General features: G+C 45.2%; 1 protein-coding gene across 2 annotated transcripts in view; it reads right to left on the bottom strand.

Annotated features, from left to right (window-relative positions):
• Positions 1 to 26084, bottom strand: part of LOC139263827 (synaptonemal complex protein 2-like) — a 288907-nt gene that overhangs the window by 74061 nt on the left and 188762 nt on the right. For both annotated transcript variants that reach the window (XM_070879880.1, XM_070879881.1), the window contains exons 8-9: positions 22223 to 22287; positions 5697 to 5778 (exon numbers count right to left, since the gene is read on the bottom strand). In XM_070879880.1, the coding sequence (XP_070735981.1) occupies positions 5697 to 5778; positions 22223 to 22287 (147 nt within the window). The remainder of the gene's footprint in view (positions 1 to 5696; positions 5779 to 22222; positions 22288 to 26084) is intronic.

Genomic DNA, 26084 nt, shown 5'->3' with positions numbered 1-26084 from the left:
TTTGTAAACAAAGGAGAATTGTGAAATTGAGGCGTTGCTTAACTGGGAGCCAATGTAGGTCAGCAAGCACAGAGGTGAGCGGGACTTGGTGCGAGTTAGGACATGGGCTGCCGAGTTTTGGATGACCTCAAATTTACGTAGGGTAGAATGTGGGAGGCCTGCCAGGTGTGTGTTGGGAGTAGTCAAGTCCAGAGGTAACAAAGACATGGATGAGGGTTTCAGCAGCAGATGAGCTGAGGTGGGGCGGAGACAGGCGATGTTAGATGTGGAAATAGGAGGTTTTAGTTATGCTGTGAAAATGTGTCCGGATGCTCATTTCAGGGTCAAATATAACACCTAAATTGCGAACAGTCTGGCTCAGCCTCAGACAGACGCTAGGGAGAGGGATGGAGACAGTGACTAGGCAACGAAGCTTTGTGGCGGGGACCAAAGACAATGACTTTCTGCTCATCCAGTATTGGATGTTGGACAAGCAGTCTGACAATTTAGAGACCATGGAGGGGTCGAGAGAAGTGGTGGTGAGGTAGAGCTGGGTGTCATCAGGAAATTGTGGAAACTGATCTCGTGTTTTCGGATGATATCGACAAGGGGCAGCATGTAGATGAGAAATAGGTCGTCGCCAAGTATAGATCATTGGGAGACACCAGAGGTAACAATGCGGAAGTTGGAAGAGAAGCCATTGCAGGTGATTTTCTGGCTACGATTTGATAGATAAGAATGGAACCAGGTGAGTGCAGTCCCATCCAGCTGGACGGTAGTGGAGTGGCGTTGGAGTGGTCAAAGGCTACAGACAGGTTGTGAAGGACAAAGAGGGATAGTTTACCTTTGTCACAGTCACAAAGGATGTAATTTGTGACTTTGATGAGAGACATTTCAGTACTGTGGCAGGGGCTGAAAACAGATTGTAGGGATTCAAACATGGAGTACCGGGAAAGCTGGGCACGGATTTGGGAGACGGCAACATGTTCAAGGATTTTGGAGAGGAAAGGGAGGTTGGTGATGGGGCGGTAGCTTGCAAACACAGTGAGATCAAGGGTCGTGTTTTTGAGGAGAGGGGTGATGACAGCAGATTTGAGGGAGAGGGGGACAGTAGCTGAGGAGAGAGAACCGTTAACAATGTCGGCTAACATGGGAGCCAGAAAAGGAAGTTGGGTGGTCAGCAGTTTAGTGGGAATAGGGTCAAGGGAGCAGGAAGTGGGTCTCATGGACAAGATGAGCGTGGAGAGGTCAAGATGGGAGATCAGAGAGAGAGAGAAGTTCAGGGATAGGGCAGGGGGGAGACCAAGAGAAAGTTTGGCTTGGAGAAGGAAGGGAACTGGCGGAGGCAGCTGATCGGATGGTCTCAATCTCGGAGACAAAGAAGTCCATGAGCTCAAGACAGAATAATATAGGTTGCATCATAGAGTTTCAAAAAAATTGAACAGGTGTGCTGAAATCGCAAGAACACGGAGTATTTGCAGAAGGAAACATTTTAATTGATCACAAAGGCCCTTTCCTATACATTATTAGTGTTATTTGGTGATAATGCATTTTGTACTCTATAGCGGCTATCTCTATTCAACACCATAAGATTCACATGATAGTTCTAATGACTTATAATTCACTGCTGGCTAACTCTCAGGCGAGAGATGATGTACAGCCCTTGTCAATGTAAAATGATATGGTTTTGTCATTGCACAAGCTGCGGCCAGGCAACGTGACAATGAACTTGCATTTTGGTTGGTGTGTGGGTGCAGCGGGTGCGTGGTTGTGGCGGGTGGGGCGTGTGTGTAGTCTGAGTTGGCATAGTGGTCTTTGAAAAGAGCCTGCGCTGTGTGACCCACGCACTCATGCGACGCTGCCGCTAACCAAACATCTGCTTTATGTTTTGCAGATGTTGCGCATCAGGAGGAGACAGAAGCTGAAGCAGAAGTAGAAACAGAGCATGATCACGAAGCCGAGAGTCCAGATATTCATCAATATCAGGACAAGGATGAGCTGGAGAATGAAGGGCAGCAGGAAGACCCCAATACGGAGGTGTTTACATTGGAATTGGAGCTGGTGAACCCTCGAAGGGTGCCAAGCCCTTTGCTGAGTGATAAAACCAATGCAACATTTCATGGTGTACAGTCTGAGACTGCGGGTCCCAGTGGGTTGCAGCAAGCCACACCTGGGAGATGGCCAAGGTGGGTGGAAAGGAGAGCTCAACCTGAAATGCAGGATGCAGGGGACATCGGACAGCTCATGGGAATGAATGGGGAGAACATTGAGCTAACGAGATCGTTCCTGGACACCATAGGTGGGGAGATGGTAGAATTAGCGGGACTGACACTATTGTAGCAATACTGTCTAAAGGAATGGGAATACTGTCGGGACAGATGAGGAAGGGGATGGATGTCAGAGATTAGGGAGGGAATGTTGCAGGCAGCTGATGCAGTGTCAGGGCAGATGAGGGAGATGATGTCGGAGAGTAGGGAGGGAATGTCGGAGGTAGCTGCTGCAATAAGTGGACATGCCCAGCCTGTCATTTCCCCAGCAATTGGCAGCATCAACTGCTGACACTCACTTTCCAATCCCCAGACCAACCACAGGTAGTTGATCCACAGGCTGAAGATGATTCCGAAGAGGAACCCGGGCCTTCCACAATGCTGTCTGCTAGGTCTGTCCCTATCCAACCCCACCAACAAATGCGCCTTCGCACAGAAAACAGAAAAAACCTTGGAGTCGGTGGGGAGGAAACAGAAATCTGTGACAATAGGCATGGGGTAAGGGTTAAGGCAACAATAGGGGGAAAAAAAATCGGTCTTGGCGAAAATTGGTTAATGGCCAAAAACGACATTGAAATCAGTTTTCACCCAGACCTGCGGCAAAAAAATCTGGCATACAAAAAATCCGGTGCTGACAGTCGCCACCGGCGTACAAACTTTGAGGAAAGTTGCAAAATCAAGATTACTCAAAAAAAAAACAGCGGACGGCAAAACAATGGCGCTCAATAGTGGCGAAAATAAAGTCCAATATACTTGCGCCCTAAACTTGAACTCCAGAATTCAAGCAGTATTAGGAAAATCTTTAAGGAACAAATCCCTGCAAACAAGTTAGATTATGCTTTTAGAAAGAAGTCAAAGCTAAAGGCACTATATCTGAATGCGCAAAGCATTCACAACAAAATAGATTAATTAATAGCAGATAGAAATTAATAGCTTTGATCTAATAGCCATTCTGGAGACGTGGTTGCAAAATGGCTAAAGTTGGGAACTAAATATTCCTTTTAGAAGAGATAGGCAAAATGGAAAAGGAGGAGAGATAGCACTGATACTAAAGGATGGGATAAAGACAGTAGAGAGAAAGGATCTTAGATCCAAAAATCAAGTAGTAGAATCAATGTGGATGGAGCTAAGAAACAGCAAGCGGCAGAAAACATTCGTGGGAGTTGTTTATCGGCCCCCAAACAGTAGTGGTAACATAGGGCACAGTTATAAATCAGGAAATTAGAAACGCATACAAGGGTAATATACCTTGGGGGACTTTAATCTACATATAGACTGGGCAACCAAATTTGGACCAATATAGAGGACGAATTCATGGAATGTATACAAGATTGTTTCCTAGATCAGTATGTTCAGGAACCAAGTAGGGAACAGGTTATTTTAGATCTAGTATTGTGCAATGAGAAAAGGTTAATTATTTATGCTTGTAGTAAAGGGGCCTTTAGGGAAGAATGACCATAATATGCTAGATTTATTTTTAAAATTGAGTTTGAAAATGATTTAGTTGAATCCAAAAGTAGGGTCTTAAATCTAAACAAAGCAAACTATGTAGGTATGAGGGGTGAGTTGGCTAAGGTAGATTGGGAATCTACATTAAAAGGTATGACAGTAGACAAGCAATGGCTAGCATTTAAAGAATTAAGACATAATTTACAACAAATATACATTCCTTTAAAACCTCACAGACAAAGTGGTCTAACCGTAGCTAACAAGAGAAATTAAAAATAGTATTAGGAAGAGGCTTATAATGTTGCCAAAAAGAGTAGTAAGCCTGAGGATTGGGAGGATTTTAGAATTCAGCAAAGGAGGGCCACGAAATTGATAAAGGGAAAATAGAATACAAAAGTAAACTAGTGAGACACATAAAAATAGACTGTGAAAGCTTCTATAGGTATGTAAAAAGGAAAAGAGTAGCGAAATAAATGTGAGTCCCTTACAGGCTGAGACAGGAGAAATGATGAGGAATAAGGAAATGGCAGAGAAATGAAACAAATACTGTGCGTCTGTCTTCACGGAAGATGCTGCAAAAAAAAACATGCTGGAAATAGCGAACCAAGGGTCGAATGAAGATGAAGAACTGAAAGAAATTAATTTAAAAAAAATAGTACTGGAGAAATTAATGGGACTGATAAATCCACTGGACCTGTTGGCCGACATCATAGGGTTTTGAAAGAGGTGGCTATAGAAATTGGTTGTAATTTTCCAAATTTCCATAGATTCTAGAATGTTCCCACAGATTGGAAGGTAGCAAATGCAACTCCACTATTAGGACAGGAGGGAGAGAGACAACAGGGAACTACAGACCAGTTAGCCCGACATCAATAGTAGGGAAAATGCTAGAATCTATTATTAAGGACAAGGCACTTGGAAAAGAATTAACACCGATTTATGAAAAGGAAATCCCGTTTGACAAATTTTGAGGTTGTAACTAGCAGAATAGATAAGGGGGAACCAATGGATGTGGTCATAGAATCATATAAATTTACAGCATGAAAGGAGGCCGTTCCGGCCCATCGTGTCTGCGGCAGCTGACCACGATGGTGTAATGGATTTTCAGAAGGCATTCGATAAGGTGCCACACAAGAGGTTATTAAACAAAATTAGGACTCATGAGATTGGGGGTAATATACTGGCATGGACTGAGGATTGGTTAACAGACAAAAAACAGTAGGAATAAACAGATCATTTTTGGGTTGGCAGGCTGTAACTAGTGCTTGAGCCTCAGCTCTTCACAATATACATCAATGATTTGGATGAGGAGAGCAAGGATGTCTTATTGCAATTATATAGGGCCCTGGTGAGACCACACCTGGAGTATTGTGTTCAACACTTGCCATAGAGGGTATGCAACAAAGGTCTACCAAACTGGACAGTCCCTCCATCCCAGGAACCAATGAGGAGAATAGAGTACACTCGGTCTATATTCTCTCGAGTTTAGAAGAATGAGAGGTGATCTCATTGAAACATTCAAAATTCTTAGTGCTCAACAGGTAAATGCAGGGTGGATTTTTCCCTTGGCTGGGGAGTCCAGAACCAGGGTTCAAAGTCTCAGAATAAGGGGTTGGCTATTTAGGACTGAGATGAGGAGACATTTCTTCACTCAGGGGGATGGGAATCTTTGGAATTCTCTACACCAGAAGGCTGTGGTAGCTCAGTCGTTGAGTATATTCAAGACAGCGATCGATAGATTTTTAGATATCAAGGGAAACAAGAGATATGGGGATAGTGCAGGCAAGTGGAGTTGAGATAGATCTTCAAACATGATCTCATTGAATGGTGGAGCAGGCTCGAGGGACCAAATGGCCTACTCCTGCTCCTATTTCTTATGTTCTTGTGTTGTCAAAAAAAATTTCCATTTAACTACAGATAGTTTAAAAGTGATGATATAAACTAATAATTTTACCCAACAACTCTGATTCAGTGATGGAACCCTAACCCTAGGAGCTGTACCTGATGTGTGCTCTTTGTTTGCTGGGATCCGTCTTTTCATGGATATCCTCCCTGGAATCTTATCTGATGGTAGTATCATTTTCTAAATTAACAAAATGAACCATTGTCAGACACACAGCAAATACAGTAAAATGGAAGCATTGAGCAAAGAAAGTAGTGATATTTTCAACCAACTGCTTAATCAAATAGCTAGATATGTACACAAAAATGGTTAACTTCTTTACTTAGAAACTTTATTAATTGTAATTTTCCCATGTCCAGTGACATTAGTTTACTGAGAACCTGTTATATTTGATTGCAGGTCTTCTCTGGAATCTTGCCTTCATACGAGATAGCTGCAATTAGAGTTGTGGTGGAACATGGGAATTTTAATCTCTTGGCAGTATTTTTTGATTATTAAGCGAGCCGAAACATTTAGCAAAGTAATAGACTTAACTTCAGGTTTTTCAGCTGTAGCTAAACAAGATCAATGGGAATATCAGAATGTATAGAACCAGAAAATACCACATTAGTACATCAGGCCAACTCAGAATAGTCTTTAATTTAACATAGCAATTAACCTGTCTATTTTAAACATTGTTATAGTTCAGACATTTCGCCCAATATTTAGCAATACATTTATCATTTAAAGGTGATTTGCATAAGCAGATAGTCTGCTGTAAGTTGAAAACTGCACCCTTAGACAAGACATGTATGGGAAAGCCTACCCAACAACTTGTATTTAGTTAGCCCCTTAAACGTAGTAAAACATCCCAATGTTACAGGAGTATTTTGAGACAAAACATTTGACACCGAGCCACATAAGGAGAAATTAGAGCAGGTGATCAAAAGCTTGGTCAAAGAGGTAGGTTTTAAGGAGTGCCTTACAGGAGGAAAGAGAGCTAGAGAGGTGGAGAGGTTTAGGCAGGGAATTCCACAACAGGGCCCAGACAACAGAAGGCATGGCCACCAATTATAATCAGGGATGCTCAAGAGGGAAGAATTAGAGGAGCGCAGATATTTTTTGGGGGGGAGTTAATGGGGCTGAAGGAGATAGGGAGGGGCGAGGCCATGGAGGGATTTGAAAACAAGGATGAAAATTTTGAAAACAAGATGTTGCTTAACTGGGAGCCAATATAGGTCAGCGAGCACAGGGGTGATGGGTGAGCGGGATTAGTGGGAGTTAGAACACGAGTTTTGGATCACCTCAAATTTATGTAAGGTAGAGTGTGAAAGACCAGCCAGCAGTGAGTTGGAATAGTCAAGTCTAGAGGTAACAAAAGCATGGATGAGGGTTTCAGCGGCGGATGAAGAGGCAACGACAGAGACGGGCGATATTATGGAGGTAGAAATAGGCGGTCTTAGTTATGCTGCGGATATGTGACCGAAAGCTAATTTCAGGGTCAAATATGATACCAAGGTTGCGAACAATGTGACTCAGCCCAAGATAGATGTTGGGGAGAGGGACGGAGTTAGTGGCTAGGGCATGGAGTTTGTGGCAGGGACCGAAAGCAATGGCTTCGGTCTTGGAGAAAATTACTGCTCATCAGAACTGGATGTCAGACAAGCAGTCTGATAATTGAGACACTGTGGAGGGGTCAAGAGAAATGGTAGTGAGGTAGAGCTGGGTGTCATCAGTGTACATGTGGAAACTGATGCTATGTTTTCAGACAATGTCGCCAAGGGACAACATGTAGATGCGAAATAGGAGGGGCCAAGGTTAGATCCTTGGGGGACACCAGAGCTAACGATATGGGAGTGGGAAGAGAAGCCATCACAGGTGATTCTCTGGCCATGCATTAGATAGATAAGAATGGAACCAGGCGAGAGCAGTCCCACCCAGCTGGATGATGGTGGAGAGGCATTGGAGAAGGTTAGAGTGCTCAACTGTGTGAAAGGCTGCAGACAAGTCAAGAAGGATGAGGAAGGATAGTTTGCTTTTGTCATAGTCCCAAAGGATGTCATTTGTGTCTTTGATGAGAGCCGTTTTGATACTGTGGCAGGGGCGGAAACTAGTTTGGAGGGATTAAAACATGGAATTGCGGGAAAGATTTGCGCAGATTTGGGAGACAACACGTTCACGGACTTGAGAGGAGAGGGAGGTTGGAGATGGGACAGTAGATAGCAAGGTTGGAGGGATCGAGGGTTTTTTTTTTTTGAGGAGGGGGTTGATAAATCAGATTTGAAGGAGAGGGTGGTCAGTATCTGGAGAGAGAACCGTTAACAATGTCAGCTAACGTGGGAGCCCGAAAAGTAAGTTGTGTGGTCAGCAGTATGGTGGGAATAGCGTCAAGGGAGCAGGAAGTGGATCTCATGGACAGGATGAACTCAGAGGGCATGAGGGGAAATAGGAGATAAACAGGAGAATGATGTGTGATCAGGGCTAGGGCAGGGGGGATCCTTAGAAGTTTGGCCCGGTGGGCTAGGGGAAGGAAGAGAAGAGGCAGAGGTGGCCAAATCTGAGAGACAAAGTCATTCATGAGCTCCTCACACTTGTCAGCGGTGAGGTTGGAGACTGGGGAGAGGGGTTTAAAAAGACGGTGAGCAGTGGAGACTAGAAGCCGGAGTTTATCTTTACATTCCAAAATGATTCTGAAATAGTGAGCACGTTTGGCAGACGAGAGCAGGACCCAATATGCTTTTTGTGGTCCAGCCAGATCTGGAGGAGAATGGCTAAGCATGTTGTCAACCATATTGCAAAGGGATGGAATGTAAAAGCAGGGATGTCTTGCTACAGTTATATAGGTTATTGGCGAGTCCACACCTGGAATACTGCGTACAATTTTGATTTCCATATTTAAGAAAGCATTGGTTTGGAGACAGTTCAGAGAAGGTTCACTAGGTTGATTCCGGAGATGGGTGGGTTGACTTATGAGAAAAGGTTGAGTAGGTTGGTCCTCAACTCATTGAAATTCAGAAGAATGAGAGGTGACAGTTAGTGTTCCTAACACAGATGAGGCTGCACACAGGGAGGTTAAAGTAACAGTGACCTCAGTCTTTAATAACACTCCAGAGTGAGAAACAGGCCTTGGGGGCCAGCTTATATACAGTGCTCCCAAGGGATGCTGGGATCCCTTGGGACTTCAGGGGATGAGCTCCCTGGTGGTGGAACATGGGAGTGCATGCTTTAAAGATACACAACAATCTTATCGAAACGTATAAGATTATGAGGGGGCTTGACAAGGTGGATGCAGAGAGGATGTTTCCACTGATGGGGGAGACTAGAACTAGAGGGCATGATTTTAGAATAAGGGGGCACCCATTTAAAACAGATGAGAAGACATTTCTTCTCAGAGGATTGTAAATCTGCGGAATTTGCAGCCTCAGAGAGCTTTGGAAGCTGGGACAGTGAATAAATTTAAGACTGAGATAGACAGCTTCTTAACCGGTAAGGGTATCAGGGGTTATGGAGAGCGGGCAGGGAAGTGGATCAGAGTCCATGATCGTATTAAATGTCAGAGCAGGCCGTAAGGCCTACTCCTGCTCCTATTTCTTATGTTCTTATGTCCATTCAAGTCTGCGTCACTTGGATTTAAGGGAGTGAAGATCAGGGCTGTAGCAGGGGGAACAACCAGTAAGAGAGGGTAATTGTTTTTAAGAGACTGCGGCAAAGTTGGTGGGGAGGGTACGATTGAGCAGATTGGTAGCTGCAGAAATGTCATGGTGAATGGAAAGCCAAAGGCTGGACAGTTGGGAGTTCATAAGTGCTGCTGCAAGAGAGTCAGGAGAGAGTTTTTTTTTCCGGGGCAGACACAGAAGGAGATAGGGTTGGGCAGGGGGGATGGGGGGTGGGGGTGGAAGGGGGATGTGGATGGAGAGCAATATGAGGAAGTGGTCATAGATGCCTCATCTGCGATTGACATGATGGGAGCAGCGAGGCCAAGAGAGATTGCAAGGTCGAGGGGGTGGCCGTGAATATGGGTTGGGGATTTTACATGGAGGGAGACATTGAGGAGGATAGGAGGCTAGTGAACTCAGTGGAGAGAGAGCATGATGAATTGAGATGGAGGTTGAAATCACCAAGGATGAGAAGTCGTTCAGTGCAGAAGCAGAGGGAGGTAAATAGGGAAGAAATATCGGTAATAAAAAATTTGCGCTACTTGGGTGGGCGGTAGAGAATGAAAATTTAAAATGAGAGGTGAGAGGGGTTGAATAAGGCGAGATACTCAAAGGAGGAGAAAGTGCCAGAGGAGCAGGGGGACAGACCAAGGTGTGATTTGCTGATGAGAGCCACACCACTACCAGTGGTCTGAGCGGGGTAGGTGGTGGCTGGTATAGCCAGGCGGATAGGCTTCATTTAAGGGTAAGGTGTTATCGCCCCGGAACCAAATTTCCGTCAGGGCCATGATGTCAATGCCATCATGCATGTAAAGCTCATGTATGGGAAAGAGTCAGACTGAACACGGAGCTCAAAGTAAAATGTGACCTTAGTCTTTTATTGCAGGTCTCCACAGTGCCTCTCCAACCGATGAAGCCTCCTTAAATACCTGTGCTCCAAGGGATTATGGGATCCCTTGGGTCGCTGGGGAATGAGCCCTCTGGTGGCTGTACAGAGTAAATACAAGTCCACATATATAACAACATTCCCCCCCAAAGTCAATAGTGTAACTATTTACAATGTGAGTCGATCTGGAGCCCTTCTTGCCCTGGTTGATCGTCTCGGTGTGAAAGCTGGTGTTGTTGAATCATTTGTTGGGCCCTCGCTGGGCTGCTGTGCAACTGGCCTTGCTGGACTGCCTGGTGTGTTAGGCCCTGCAGGACTGCTGTGGATGATGGGTTCTGCTTCGTGGTCAACCGTGGTGTGTGTGTTGGGGGATCAAGAAAGGTAGGGTCCAAGGTGAGTTGCTCAGAGTAGTCCATGAATTTGAGTTTGATTTGGTCCAAGTGTTTCCGGTGAATGAGTCCATTTGAAAGTTTGACCCGAAACACCCTGCTCCCCTCTTTGGCCATGACAGTGCCAGGAAGCCACTCGGGACCTTGTCCATAATTTAATACAAATACAAGATCATTGACTTCAATCTCGCGTGACACATTTACACCATCATGGTATGCACTTTGTTGAAGCCACCTGCTCTCTACCCATTTATGTAGATCAGGGTGAACTAACGAGAGCCTTGTCTTAAGTGCTCTTTTCATGAGCAGTTCAGTAGGTGGGATCCCAGTGAGTGAGTGTGGTCTCGTGCGGTAGCTAAGCAGGACTCGGGATAGGCTGCCTGTGTAGACATTTCAGCTTTGCGCCGCTGGAACGGCTTTATCTATTCCTGCATTTCCACTGGGACACTGGACCAACTCCCATGAAGCACATAGCTTTTGACTAGAGCTAATAAGGGGTCCTGGCTTGTCCAGGTTTTGATCTGCTGGGCAGGGAAGAGTGATTGTTCATTCTCAAATGCTTCCACAACCATGGCTAGATCTGCGGGCTACGCCATTTCCAACCCCGGGGTGGGCAATGTTAGCCTATTGAGAGCATCGGCGCAGTTTTCTGTGCCTGGCCTGTGGCGGAGGCATAGTTGTATGCGGACAACTTGAGCGCCCATCTCTGGATGCGGGCCGATGCGTTGGTATTTATCCCTTTACTCTCAGAAAACAGGGATATAAGTGGCTTATGGTCAGTTTCCAATTCGAATTTTAGCCCAAACAGGTATTGATGCATTTTCTTTACCCCATAGACACATGCTAACGCTTCTTTTTCAATCATGCTGTCGGCTCTCTCAGCTTTAGACAGACTTCTGGATGCATAAGCAACCAGTTGCAGTTTCCCGAAATCATTAGCTTGTTGCAATACACACCCGACGCCATATGACAACGCATCGCATGCTAGGACCAAATGCTTACATGGATCATACAACACAAGCAATTTGTTTGAGCATAACAATTTTCTCGCTTTTTCAAAGGCATTTTCTTGGCTTTTGCCCCAAACCCTTTCGCCCACTTTCCATAGTAAGACATGTAGTGGTTCTAGCCCGGTAAGAAGTTACCAAAGTAGTTCAAGAGTCCCAGAAACAACCGCAGCTTCGTCACGTTCTGTGACCTCGGTGCGTTCTCAATTGCCTCCATCTTCACATTGGTGGGCCTGATGCCATCCGCCGCAATCCTCCTTCGCAGGAACTCCACTTCAGGCGCCAGGAAATTGCACTTCAAGCGTTTTAACCTGAGCCTCACGTGGTTGAGTCGAATAAGAACTTCCTCCAGGTTTTGCAGGTGCTCGACTGTGTTCCGACCTGTGACCAAGATGTCGTCCTGGAAGATCGCAGTGTGCGGGACTGACTTCAGTAAACTTTCCATGTTTCACTGGAATATCGCCGCCGCTGTTTGGATTCCAAACGGGCATCTATTATAAACAAAGACCTTTGTGCATGTTGATGCAGGTGAGGGCCTTCGATGCTTCCTCCAGTTCATGTAGGCTGAAGTCAGATCCAGCTTCGTGAACGTCTTTCCTCCCGCCAGCATTGCAAAGAGGTTGTCGGCATTTGGTAGTGGGTATTGGTCCTGCAGGGAGAAACGATTGATAGTTACTTTGTAATCTCCCTTGAGGACTGGGACAATAGGACTGGCCCACTCGCTGAACTCGATCGGTGAAATGATGCCCTCTCGTTGCAGCTGGTCTAGCTCGATCTCTACCCTTTCTCTCATCGTGTGTGGTACTGCTCTCACCTTGTGATGGATGGGTTGGGCCCCCGGAATTAGATGGTCCTGCACTTTTTCTCCTTGGAATTTCCCGATGCCTGGTTCGAACAGCGAAGAAAATTTGTTTAAGACCTGGGCATGCGAAGTGTCGTCAGCGGGCGATAGTGCTCGGATGTTGTCCCAGTTCCAGCATATCTTTCCCAGCCAGCTCCTGCCGAGCAGCGTGGGATCATTGCCCAGTACCACTCAGAGTGGTAGCTTGTGCACTGCTCCATCATAGGAGACCTTTACGGTAGCATTGCTGATTACAGGAATCAGTTCTTTAGTGTAAGTTCTTAGTTTAGTGCGAACTGGAGTTAAGATTGGCCTCGAGGCCTTGTTGCACCACAACCTTTCGAAAGTCTTTTTGCCCATGATGGACTGGCTCGCGCCCATGTCCAGCTCCATTGACATCGGGAGTCCATTTAGTTCAACATTCAGCATTATCGGGGGACAATTCATGGTGAATGTGTGCACCCCATGTACCTCTGCCTTCTCCATCTGAGGCTCTAGTTCGTAGTGATCCTCCGTGGCTCCCACAAACAGCAATGAGATAATGACCACCAGTTAATCTGTTTTTGTGTTATGTTGATTGAGGGCTAAATATTGTCCAGGACACCGGGGATAACTCCCCAGTTCTTTTTTGAAATACTGTCGTGGGATCTTTTACATCCACCTGAGAGCGCACATGGAGCATCGGTTTAACGTCTCACAGTAACAGAAAATAGGTGCAGGAGTAGGCCGTTCGGCCCTTCGAGCCTGCACCACCATTCAATATGATCATGGCTGATCATTCCCTCAGTACCCCTTTCCTGCTTTCTCTCCGTGCCGCTTGATCCGTTTAGCTGTAAGGGCCACATCTAACTCCCTTTTGAATATATCTAAAAGAACTGGCCTCAACAACTTTCTGTGGTAGAGAATTCCACATGCTCACAATTGAGTGAAGAAGTTTCTCCTTATCTTGGTCTTAAATTGCTTATCCCTTATCTTTAGACTGAGTCCTGGTTCTGAACATCGGGAACATTCTTCCTGCATCTAACCTGTCCAATCCCGTCAGAATTTTATATGTTTCTATGAGATCCCCTCTCATTCTTCTAAATTCCAGTGAATTCAAGCCTAATCGATCCAGTCTTTCTTCATAGGTCAGTCCTGCCATACTGGGAATCAGTGTGGTGAACCTTCGCTGCACTCCCTCAATAGCATGAATGTCCTTCCTCAGATTAGGAGACCAAAACTGTACACAATATTCAAGGTGTGGCCTCACTTAGGCCCTGTACAACTGTCGCAAGACCTCTCTGCTCCTATACTCAAATCCTCTCACTATGAAGGTCAACATGCCATTTGCCTTCTTCACCGCCTGCTGTACCAGTATGCCAACTTTCAATGACTGATGTATCATGATATCCAGGTCTCGTTGCACCTCTCAGTTTACTAATCTGTCACCATTCAGATAATAATCTCACTTCCTGTTTTTACCACCAAAGTGGATAACCTCACATTTATCTACATTATACCGCATCTGCCATGTATTTGCCCACTCACCTAACCTGTCCAAGTCACCCTGCAGCCTCTTAGCATCCTCCTTACAGCTCACACTGCCACCCAGCTTAGTATCATCTGCAAACTTGGAGATATTACATTCAATTCCTTCGGCTAAATCATTAATGTATATTGTAAATAGCTGGGGTTCCAGCACTGAACCTTGCGTTACCCACTAGTCACTGCCTGCCATTCTGAAAAGGACCTGTTTATCACAACTCTCTGCTTCCTATCTGCCAACCAGTTCTCTATCCATGTCAGTACATTACCTCCAATACCATGTGCTTAATTTTGCACAATAATCTCTTGTGTGGGACCTTGTCAAAAGCCTTTTGAAAGTCTAAATACACCGCATCCACTGGCTCCCCCTTGTCCACTCTACCAGTTACATCCTCAAAAAATTCTGTAAGATTTGTAATGCATGATTTCCCTTTCTTAAATCCATGCTGACTTGGACCAATTCTGTCACTGCTTTCCAAATGTGCTGCTATTACATCTTTAATAATTGATTACAACATTTTCCCCATCACCGATCTCAGTCTATAATTCCCTGTTTTCTCTTCCTCTTTTTTTTAAAAAAGTGGGGTTACATTAGCTACCATCCAGTCCATAGGAACTGATCCAGAGTCTATAGAAAGTTGGACAATGACCAACAATGCATCCACTATTTCTAGGGCCACTTCCTTAAGTACTCTGGGATGCAGATGATCAGGCCCTGGAGATTTATCGGCCTTCAATCCCATCAATTTTCCTAACACAATTTACTGACTAATAAGGATTTCCTTTAGTTCCTCCTTCTCGCTAGACCCTCAGTCCCCTAGTATTTCCAGAAGGTTATTGTGTCTTCCTTAGTGAAGACAGAACCAAAGTATTTGTTCAATTGGTCTGCCATTTCTTTGTTCCCCATTATAAATTCACCTGATTGATTCTGACTGTTAGGGACCTACATTTGCCTTCACTAATCTTTTTCTCTTCACGTATCTGTAGAAGCTTTTGCAGTCAGTTTTTAATGTTCCCTGCAAGCTTACTCTCATACTCTATTTTTCCCCTCCTAATTAAACCCTTTGTCCTCCTCTGCTGAATTCTAAATTTCTCCCAGTCCTCAGGTTTTCTGCTTTTTCTGGCCAATTTATCTGCCTCTTCCTTGGATTTAACACGATCCCTAATTTCCCTTGTAAGCCACCTTCCCCATTTTATTTTTACGCCAGACAGGGATGTACAATTGTAAGTTCACTCATGTGATCTTTAAATGTCTGCCATTGCCTATCCACCGTAAACCCTTTAAGTATCATTCGCCAGTATATTCTAGCCAATTCACGTCTCATACCTTCGAAGTTAACTTTATTTAAGTTCAGGGCTCTAGTCTCTGAATTAACTGTCACTCTCCATCTTAATGAAGAATTGTACCATATGATCACTCTTCCCCAAAGGGGCCTCGCACAACAAGATTGCTAATTAATCCTCTCTCATTACACAACACCCTGTCTAGGATGGCCAGTTCTCTAGTTGGTTCCTCGACATATTGGTCTAGAAAACTATCCCTTATACACTCCAGGAAATCCTCCTCCACCGTATTGCTACCAGTTTGGTTAGCCCAATCTATATGTAGATTAAAGTCACCCATGATAACTGCTGTACCTTTATTGCACGCATCCCTAATTTCCTGTTTGATGCCATCCCCAACCTCACTATGACTCTTTGGTGGTCTGTACCCAACTCCCACTAGCGTTTCCTGCCCTTTGGTGCTCCGCAGCTCTAACCATAAGATTCCACCTCATCCACGCTAATATCCTTCCTTACTATTGCGTTAATCTCCTCTATAACCAGCAACGCTACTCCACCTCCTTTTCCTTTCAGTCTATCTTTCCTGAATATTGAATTCCCAGCCTTGGTCACCCTGGAGCCATGTCTCCGTAATCCCAATTACATCAGATACGTTAACAGCTATCTGCACAGTTAATTCATCCACCTTATTATGAATGCTCCTCGCATTGAGACACAGCCTTCAGGCTTGTTTTTTTTTTTTAAAAACAGTCTTTGTCCTTTTAGAATTATGTTGTAATGTGGCCCATTTTGATTTTTGTCTTTGATTTCTCTGCCCTCCATCTTACTTTTCTCCTTTTGCTTCTGACGTCATTTTACTTCCCTCTTTCTCCCTGCATAGGTTCCCATCCCCCTGTCCCATTAGTTTAAATCCTCCCCAACAGAACTTGCAAACACTCCCGAGGACATCGGTTCCAGTCCTGCCCAAGTGCAGACCATCCGGTTTGTACTGGTCCCACCTCCCCCAGAACTGGTTCCAATGTCCCAAGAATTTGAATCCCTCCCTCTTGCACCATTCCTCAAGCCTTAACTATCTTAACTATCCTGCCATTTCTACTCTGACTAGCACATGGCACTGGTAGCAATCCTGAGATTACTACCTTTGAGGTCCTACTTTTTAAAATTTAATTCTTAGCTCCCTAAATTCAGCTTGTAGGACCTCATCCCACTTTTTACCTATATCGGTACCTATATGCACCACGACAACTGGTTGTTCACCCTTCCCCCTACAGAATATTCTGCAGCCGCTCAGAGACATCCTTGACCCTTGCACCAGGGAGGCAACATACCATCCTGCAATCTCGTTTGCGGCTGCAGAAATGCCTATCTATTCCCCTTACAATAGAATTCCCTACCACTATAGCTCTCCCACTCTTTTTCCTGCCCTCCTGCGCAGCAGAGCCACCCATGGTGCCATGAACTTGGCTGCTGCTGCCTTTCCCTGAGGAGCCATCTCCCCCAACAGTACCCAAGGTGGTGTATCTGTTTTCAAGGGAGATGGCTGCAGGGAACCCCTGTACTACCTTCTTCCACTGCTCTTCCTGATGATCACCCATTCCCTATCTTCCTGTGTAAACTTTACCTGTGCTGTGACCAACTCACGAAACGTGCTATTCACGACATCCTCAGCATCGTGGATGCTCCAGAGTGAATCCATATGCAGCTCCAGTGCCGCAATGCGATCTGTGAGGAGCTGCAGCTGGATACACTACCCACACACACAGTAGTCAGGGACACCGGAAGCGTCCCTGATTTCCCACATAGCACAGGAGGAGCATAACACGGGACTGGGCTCTCCTGCTATGACTTAACCCTTAAATTACTTAATTTGGCAACAATGCCAAAAGGTTTCTTACTGCCAAGAAAAAGAAAACAATTAAAGAAAAAGAAAAACAGCCAATCACTTACCCTCTTGGCTGTGACGTCACACTTTGATTACTTTTTACTTCTTTCTTCCTTTTGACCCTGCTGCAGCTGGCCTCCTCCAAAAGATGGCACCTCCAACAGTGCAGCACTCCTTCAGCATTGCACTGGAGTGTCAGACTAGATTTGTGTGCTGAAGTCCCTGGATTGGGACTTGAACCTACAACCTCTGACTCAGTCGAATGTGCTACCCATTGAGCCACAGCCAACACTGTCAGGTGTGAGGTGATATATTTTGGTCGGAAGAATAAGGAGGCCACATACTCCTTGGAAAATAAGCATCTAAATATGATAGAGAAGATCCTGAAGGACAGGATAAATCTTTACCTGAAAAGACATGGATTAATCAAGGACAGTCAGCATGGATTTGTTGCGGGCAGGTCGTGTCTGACTAAATTAATTGAATTTTTCAAGGAGGTAACCAGGAGGGTCGATGAGGGCAGTGCTATATGATGCAGTGTATATGGATTTTAGCAAAGCTTTTGATAAGATCCCACATGGCAGACTGGTCATGAAAGTAATAGCCAATGGGATCCAGGGCAAAGTGGCAAGTTGGATCCAAAACTGGCTCAGAGGCAGGAAGCAAAGGGCAATGGTTGTTAGGTGTTCTTGTGACTAGAAGGCTGTATCCAGTGGGGTTCCACAGGGCTCAGTGCTGGGTCCCTTGCTTTGTGTGGTATATATCAATGACTTGTACTTGATGTTGGGGGTATGATTAAGTAGTTTGCAGATGACACTAAAATAGGCTGTGTGGTTGACAACGAAGAAGAAAGCTGTGGATTGCAGGAAGATATCAATGTACTGATCAGGTGGGCAGAACAGTGGCAAATGGAATTCAATCCGGATAAGTGTGAGGTAATGCATTTTGTGGAAGTCTAACAAGGCAAGGGAATACACATTAAATGGTATGACACTTAAAAGTGTAGAGGAACAAAGGATCCTTGGCGTGCAGGTCCACAGATCCCGGAAGGTAGGTCAGGTAGATAAGGTGGTTAAGAAGGCGTATGGAAAACTTGCCTTTATAAGTCGAGGCATGGAATACAATAGCAAGGTTATGCTTGAACTGTATAAAACACTGGTTAGGCCGCAGCTCGAGTACTGTGTGCAGTTCTGGTCACCACATTACAGGAAAGATGTGATTGCACTGGAAAGGGTGCAAGGGAGATTGACAAGAATGTTGCCTGAACTGGAGAATTTTGGCTATGAGGAAAGATTGCAAGTGGATCTGTTTTCTTTGGAACAGAAACGGCTGAGGGGAGGCCTGATTGAGGTGTATAAAATTATGAGGGGCCAGAATAGAGTGCATAGGAAGGACCCATTTCCCTTGGCAGATGGGCCAACAACCAGGGGGCATAGATTTAAAGTAATTGGGGGATGAGGGGGTTAGAGGAGATATGAGGGGAAATTTCTTCACCCAGAGAGTCATGGGGGTCTGGAACTCACTGCCTGAAAGGGTAGTAGAGGCAGACAACCACACCACATTTTAAAAATAGTGAGATGTGCATTGGAAGTGCTGTAACCTACAAGGCTCTGGACCAAGAGCTGGAAAGTGGGATTAGGCTGGATAGCCCTTGGACGGCTGATGCCGACACGATGGGCTGAAATGGCCTCCTTCCGTGCTGTAAATTTCTACCATTCTGTGATTTTTACAATTTAGTACACTTTATTTGTTGCTCACAATGTGGTCTCCTCTGTGTTAGGGAGATCAACCACATATTGGGTGACCGCTTTGCTATGTTCAGTCTGCAAGGGTGACCCTGAGCTTCCGGCCTCTCACTTTAATTTTCCATTCCATTCTGATCTCTCCATCCTCAGCCTGTTCCAACGAAGCTCAAGGTAAGCTCGAGGACTAGCATCTCAGGTTTTGATTAGACATTTGACAGCTTTCTGGAATCAATATCGAGTTCAACAATTTCAGACTATGACCTCTGCCCCTATTTTTTCTATTCTGCCATTCCCATTTATAACTCTTCATGATTCATCTTTTGTTTAACTTGTCCAATTACCATCTACTTTTGCCTTGTACCATCATTCCTTTTGTCTTTTAATCTCTCCTGCCTTCCATCATATCAGACCTTCCTTTTGTCCTTTTCTCCGCTCCCCCTTTTCCCTCCCCTTGTTTAAAATCTTTAAAGTCCGTGGCTAACAAGGGAAATTAAGGATAGTGTTAAATCCAAGGAAGAGGCATATAAATTGGCTAGAAAAAGCAGCAAACCTGAGGACTGGGAGAATTTTGTAATACAGCAGAGGAGGACAAAGGGTTAGGAGGGGGAAGAGAGAGTATGAGAGGAAGCTTGCTGGGAACATAAAACTGCCTGCAAAAGCTTCTATAGATATGTGAAGAGAAAAAGATTAGTGAAAACAAACGTAGGTGCTTTGCAGTCAGATTCAGGTGAATTTATAATATGGAACAAAGAAATGGCGGACCAGTTAAACAAATACTTTGGTTCTGTCTTCACGAAGGAAGACACAAATAACCTCCCAGAAATACTAGGTGACTGAGGATCTAGTGAGAAGGAGGAACTGAAGGAAATCCTTATTAGTTAGGAAATGGTGTTAGGGAAATTGATGGGATTGAAGGTCGATAAATCCCCGGGGCCTGATAGTCTGCATCCCAGAGTACTTAAGGAAGTAGCCCTAGAAATAGTAGATGCATTGGGGATCATTTTCCAACAGTCGATCGACTCTGGATCGGTTCCTATGGACTGGAGGGTAGCTAATGTAACACCACTTAAGAAACGAGAGAGAAAACACCGGTAATTATAGACCAGTTGGCCTGACATTAGTGGGGAAAATGTTGGAATCAATTATTAAAGATGCACAAGCAGCACATTTGGAAAGCAGTGACGGGATCGGCCCAAGTCAGCATGGATTTGTGAAAGGGAAATCCTACTTGACAAATCTTCTAGAATTTTTTGAAAATGTAACTGGTAGAGTGGACAAGGGAGAACCAGTGGATGTGGTGTATTTGGACTTTCAAAAAGCTTTTGACAAGATCCCACACAAGAGATTGGTGTGCAAAATTAAAGCACATGGTATTGGGGGTAATGAACTGATGTGGATAGAGAACTGGTTGGCAGACAGGAAGCAGAGAGTTGGGATAAATGGGTCCTTTTCAGAATGGCAGGCAATGACTAGTGGGGTACCGCAGGGCTCAGTGTTGGGACCCCAGCTATTTACAATATACATTAATGATTTGGATGAGGGAATTGAATGTAATATCTCCAAGTTTGCAGATGACACTAAGCTGGGTGGCAGTGTGAGCTGTGAAGAGGATGCTAAAAGGCTGCAGGGTGACTTGGACAGGTTCGGTGAGTGGGCAAACATGTGGCAGATGCAGTATAATGTGGATAAATGTGAGGTTATCCACTTTGGTGGCAAAAACACGAAGGCAGAATATTATCTGAATGGTGGCAGATTAGGAAGAGAGGTGCAATGAGACCTGGGTGTCATGGTGCATCAGTCATTGAAAGTTGGCATGCAGGTACAGCAGGCAGTGAAGGCGGCAAATGGTATATTGGCCTTCATAGCTAGAGGATTTGAGTATAGGAGCAGGGAAGTCTTACTGCAGTTGTACAGGGCCTTAGTGAGGTCTCACCTAGAATATTGTGTTCAGTTTTGGTCTCCTAATCTGAGGAAGGATGTTCTTGCTATTGAGGGAGTGCAGCGAAGGTTCACCAGACCGATTCCCGGGATGGCAGGACTGATATATGAGGAGAGATTGGATCAACTGGGCCTGTATTCACTGGAGTTTAGAAGGATGAGAGGGGAGCTCATAGAAACATAAAAATCTGACGGGACTGGACAGGTTAGATGCAGGAAGAAGGTTCCCAATGTTGGGGAAGTCCAGAACCAAGTCGAAGGATAAGGGGTAAGCCATTTAGGACTGAGATGAGGAGAAACTTCTTCACTCAGAGTTGTAAACCTGTGGAATTCTCTACCGCAGAGTTGTTGATGCCAGTTCATTGGATATATTCAAGAGGGAGTTAGATATGGCCCTTACGGCTAAAGGGATCAAGGGATATGGAGAGAAAGCAGGTGAATGATCAGCCATAATCTTATCGAATGGTGGTGCAGGCTCGAAGGGCCGAGTAGCCTACTCCTGCACCTATTTTGTTTATTTCCATGTTACATCTCTAACTTTTTCCTGTTCTGACAAAAGGTCATTGACCTGAAACATTAACTCTGTTTCTCTCTCTACAGATGCTACCTGACCGGCTGAGTATTTCAAGCATTTTCCGTTTTATTTCAAATATGTTTCAATCAATTATTTTAAAACTAGCTTGTAATTGTTTATAGCTACAAATCTGAAATTTCTGATCCCTGAAACCTGCAGATATCCAGTGTCAGTGATTCAGGCACATTGAGGGAGATATTAATGTTGAAGCACTCAGCCTGCTTGTCCAATTGGAGTTTAAGATCAGCAATAAGTAATTCAGAGATCTTTCACGAATCTAAGTTTAGAAATGACACGATATTTACTGTCTTCATTCCACAGTTTAATAATTTAGTGAACTAAAATCAATGACACTTTAAATTTAATACCCATTGTTCATTTTCTGCATTCTTCCCCTTTCTGCCATTTTTCTCCTCTAAGAGCACTCAGTTGTTGAGTACAAGCACCAGTCACTTCTCCATTGCCTCACTCAAGGATCCATTCTTTGTGTGTGAAGATAGACAGTGAGCATTTGCAGGTTATTCATTCACAGGGTACAGCAGCCCAAACCTGTCCTCATGCACACTTCTAACGTGGGCCATTGGATAGCAGTCAGGGGCAGAAACCCCAAAAATCAACTTTCCCCTTATTAATATAGGGCTGCTGAGGCAAACGACAGCATCTCTCCTCGAACCCTGGCTGAGATCAACTAACTCAGTGCACACTGGTTACTGAATTGAGCATAATCATCTAAGCAGCTGAACTATGGAAGGAATGTGACTTCAAATTTCCTTTTGCTCAGTGTGTAGCCAATGAGTTAACGACACTGACCAAACCACACATGTTAATGTACAGGCCAACACCATAACCGATAGAGCCCAGGAAACAAACAAGGGTTTTAATGTTTGAAGAAAATAATGCCCGGAATACAGATTCTTACCTGCAGTGTATCTGGAGGAGTCAGCAGGCATGTCTCCATTTCCAGATTTTTTCTGACAGTTTCAGCTGGGAGAAAGTTACAAAATAAAATCAGGCACCACCAGAGAACAATTAAAAAAACATTATAGTTCTTGATTGCCATACCCATAGCAATGACTTTTACAGGGGTATTGTTCTATTGTGACCCAGCTGCCCTCCAGTACTGTCACCTGAACCTAGAGAGTGATTGTTAGCAGGCCATCTTATTTCAGAAAGTATTAATCAAGTCTGATTTTTTCCTTGCTCAACAACCAAACTCATGCATTCTAGTCAGGGTCGATTTAATGCCCGGGCTTCTGGGCCCTGTGCGAATATGAAACCACCTGTAAAATTAACCAGAACCTAATAGCTGTAAATAACTGCTGGATCAAAATATTCTAATATTTAAAAATGTCAGAAAAGGGAATGCAGTGTTTAAACATTCTATGAGCCTATTTCTTCCTGTATTTGATATGTTAGCATTTTAATAGATTTTTTTTTGGGGGGGGGAGATTTGCAGGAAGGTACTGCAGAGAGACCCTCAATGTTCTTGGTGCTCAGAGCACCAAAGATTCTTTATCCAGCAAGGGTCACGGACAGTGATCAGCGACCCCACTGGTTCACTGGCAGTTGCAATCCCAAAATATCAAATACTGGAATCCCACCTAATAAAAACAAAATTTAACTTATTCAGTCACCATGAAGCTTGATTATCAGGAAACAACTGTTTTGCATCTTCTAGACAGAAAACTGGTTTTTTGTTGACATAGAAGAGGACAATGGTGGAATATGATCCCTAAAATGCAAACAAAAAATCCTGGAACCTCATGCAGTAAAATCTGAAGGTAACTTATTCTGGTGATGAGGAATGAAATTCCTTGCTGATTTCCCTTCCCTCGTCTAGGAGTGCTGTTGCCAATTCTAGAGACCTTAATGCTGCTGCCCAATTGAAATCAACTAATTCAGTGCATACAATATTCACTTTTCAATGTTACAATTATTTCTCCTGGAGATAGAAATATGTACAGCCAACAGTGGACTATTATTTTTCTTTCAAACCAGAGGAATGATATGTTTGGCATAAACCACAAATGTGAATTTCCATTGAATGAATAGGATAGAATCATTAAAAGTTTAACAAAGGAGGCAGCCCAGTTGTGCCTCTGCTAGCTCCATTATCTAATCCCATAGTCCTTTCTTTACCCATATTCTAATTATATTTTGTGTGATTATCTAATCCCCTCTTAAATGTTGTGATTGACTCGGCTTCAATAGCCCCTTTTGCTAATATATTGCATGCTTGCAAAAAATCTTCTAACCTCCCTTTTATGCTTCTAGTGCTAATCCAAAATTTGTACTCGTTATCTATTCACCATATAAATAATGTGGAAATAATCTTTTCATATCTTCCCTCTCAAACCCTTCCATAATTTTGAGCGCTATTAGATCCCAGCTTTCTAATGCAGTGAATACAGCCCTAGTTCTTCCAGGTTTTAATTCTAACTTTTCAAACTTGGTATCATTCAAGCACATATTTTTTTACTCTTGCTATCCTACTCATTAGATTTTTCAGCTTCTGTATAGATAGGTGCCATTTCCCTATGCCCTTGAGTATGATTGTGAGCCTCACGATCCCGACAAGCTTTTAGTAACATGCTCAACAATATAAACAGAGCAATTAAATTATAGAAGGTTTAGAGGAGATATAAGTGTAAATGTCTTCAACCAGAGGGTAGTGGGGGCCTGGAACTCACTGCCCGAAAGGGTAGAGGCAGAAAGCCTCACCACATTTAAAAAATACTTGGAGGTGTACTTAAAGTGCCGTAATCGACAGAGCTACGGACCAAGAGCTGGAAAGTGGGATTAGGCTGGATAGCTCTTGGTCGGCCGGCATGGACATGGGCTGAAATGGTCTCCTTTCGTGTTGTAAATTTCTATGATTCTATGAATACCTTTATCATTTTAAACACCTCCATCTTCTAAACTCAAAGGAATACAAATCAAGTTTATGCAACCTGGCCTCATTAATTTAACCCTTCAAGTCCTGTTATCATTCTGGTAAATCGGCACAGAACCCCATGCAAGGCCAATATAGCTTTACAAGCCTTCAGTGCACAAAACTGAATGCACTACTCAAGATGGGGTCTGACCGAGGCTCTATCTGAAACATAATTTCCTTACATATATTTCAACATCCTTGGGGGAAAAGTCAACATTCCATAAGCCTTTTTGATTAATATTTATATTTATGCACTAGCCTTTAATAATTTATGTACATGGACACCCAAATCCCTTTGGTTCCTCCACAATTCCTAGTCACAACATGATGAAAATATTCCAAGTTGACTTTTTAAAATCCGAAGAGGATGGTTTCACTCCCCCACATGGAGCTCCAGCCTCCAAATTTTGCCCATTTACTTCATCTGTCGCTTTGTAACATTTGGCACCCACCAAACTTATTGTCCACTGGAAACTTGAATTACACAACTCTATTACTTCATCCAAGTCCTCTCAGTCTCTCACTCTGTCTGTCTTGCTCGCTCGCTCTCCCTCGGCCCACCCCTCTCCACCCCCCGGGTTTCACTTTCCCTCCTCCCCCCCCCACCCATCTCTCGCTCCTCCCCCTCCACCCCAGTCTCTCTCTCTCTCGCTCCCTCCCCCCCCCGTCTCTCTCTCACTCCTCCCCACCCACCCCCCCGTCTCTCTCGCTCCTCCCCCTCCTCCCCAGTCTCTCTCTCGCTCCTCCCCCTCCCTCCACCCCCCCCAGTCTCTCTCTCGCTCCTCACCCCAGTCTGTCTCTCGCTCCTCCCCCTCCCCCCGTCTCTCTCTCACTCCTCCCCACCCACCCCCCCGTCTCTCTCGCTCCTCCCCAGTCTCTCTCTCGCTCCTCCCCCTCCCTCCACCCCCCCCAGTCTCTCTCTCGCTCCTCACCCCAGTCTGTCTCTCGCTCCTCCCCCTCGTCTCTCGCTCGCCCCTCCCAACGTCTCTCTCTCGCTCGCTCCTCCCCCTCGTCTCTCTCTCGCTCGCTCCTCCCCCTCCCCCGTCTCGCTCGCTCGCCCCCCTCCCCCGTCTCGCTCGCCCTCCTCCCCCTCCCCCTCCTCTCTTGCTCGCTCCTCCCCCTCCCCCCTCTCTCGCGCTCCTCCCCCTCCCCCGTCTCAATCTCGCTCTTCCCCCTCCCCATCTCTCTCTCGCTCTTCCCACTCCTTCCCACCAAATCTTCCCCCTCCTTTCAATCTCATGCTCCACCCATCTCTCTCACTCCCACAATCTCACTCCCCCCTCCAAACCGCCCTCTCGCTGCTCCCAACTCCCACCCCCACCCGTCTCGCTCCTCCCCACCCCACCCCATCTCACTCTCCTCCCATCCCCCACCCCCATCTCACTCTCCTCCCACCCCCCCCTCAATCCCCCTCTTGCTCCTCCCCCAATCTTGCATGCTCCTCCCCCCTCCTTCCAATCACACTCCCGCTGCCCCCCAATCTCTCGCTCCACCCACCCCTCCAATCTCACTCTCCTCACACCACCCCAATCTCTCTCTCTCCTCCCACCCCCACAGCCTCCAATCTCGCACTCTCCTCCCCACCCCCAATCACAACCCACCCCCCCAATCTCTCTCCCGCTTCCTCCACCTCCCAATTTCTTGCTTCTCGTTCCCCCTTCCCCATCAATATAGCTCTCTCTCTCGCTCCCGCCCCCCGCCAAATCTCTCGCTCCCGCCCTCCACTCCCCCCAATCTCTCTCTCGCTCCCTCCCCCCAAATATTTCTCTCACTCTTACTCCACCCTCCCACCCAGTCTATCGCTCGCCCCTCCCCCATCTCTCTCCCGCTTCCCCCCACCAATCTC

This window comes from Pristiophorus japonicus, chromosome 5, assembly GCF_044704955.1.
Source record: "Pristiophorus japonicus isolate sPriJap1 chromosome 5, sPriJap1.hap1, whole genome shotgun sequence".
NCBI lineage: Eukaryota > Metazoa > Chordata > Chondrichthyes > Pristiophoridae > Pristiophorus > Pristiophorus japonicus.
This window is presented reverse-complemented; position numbering and strand designations above follow the sequence as displayed.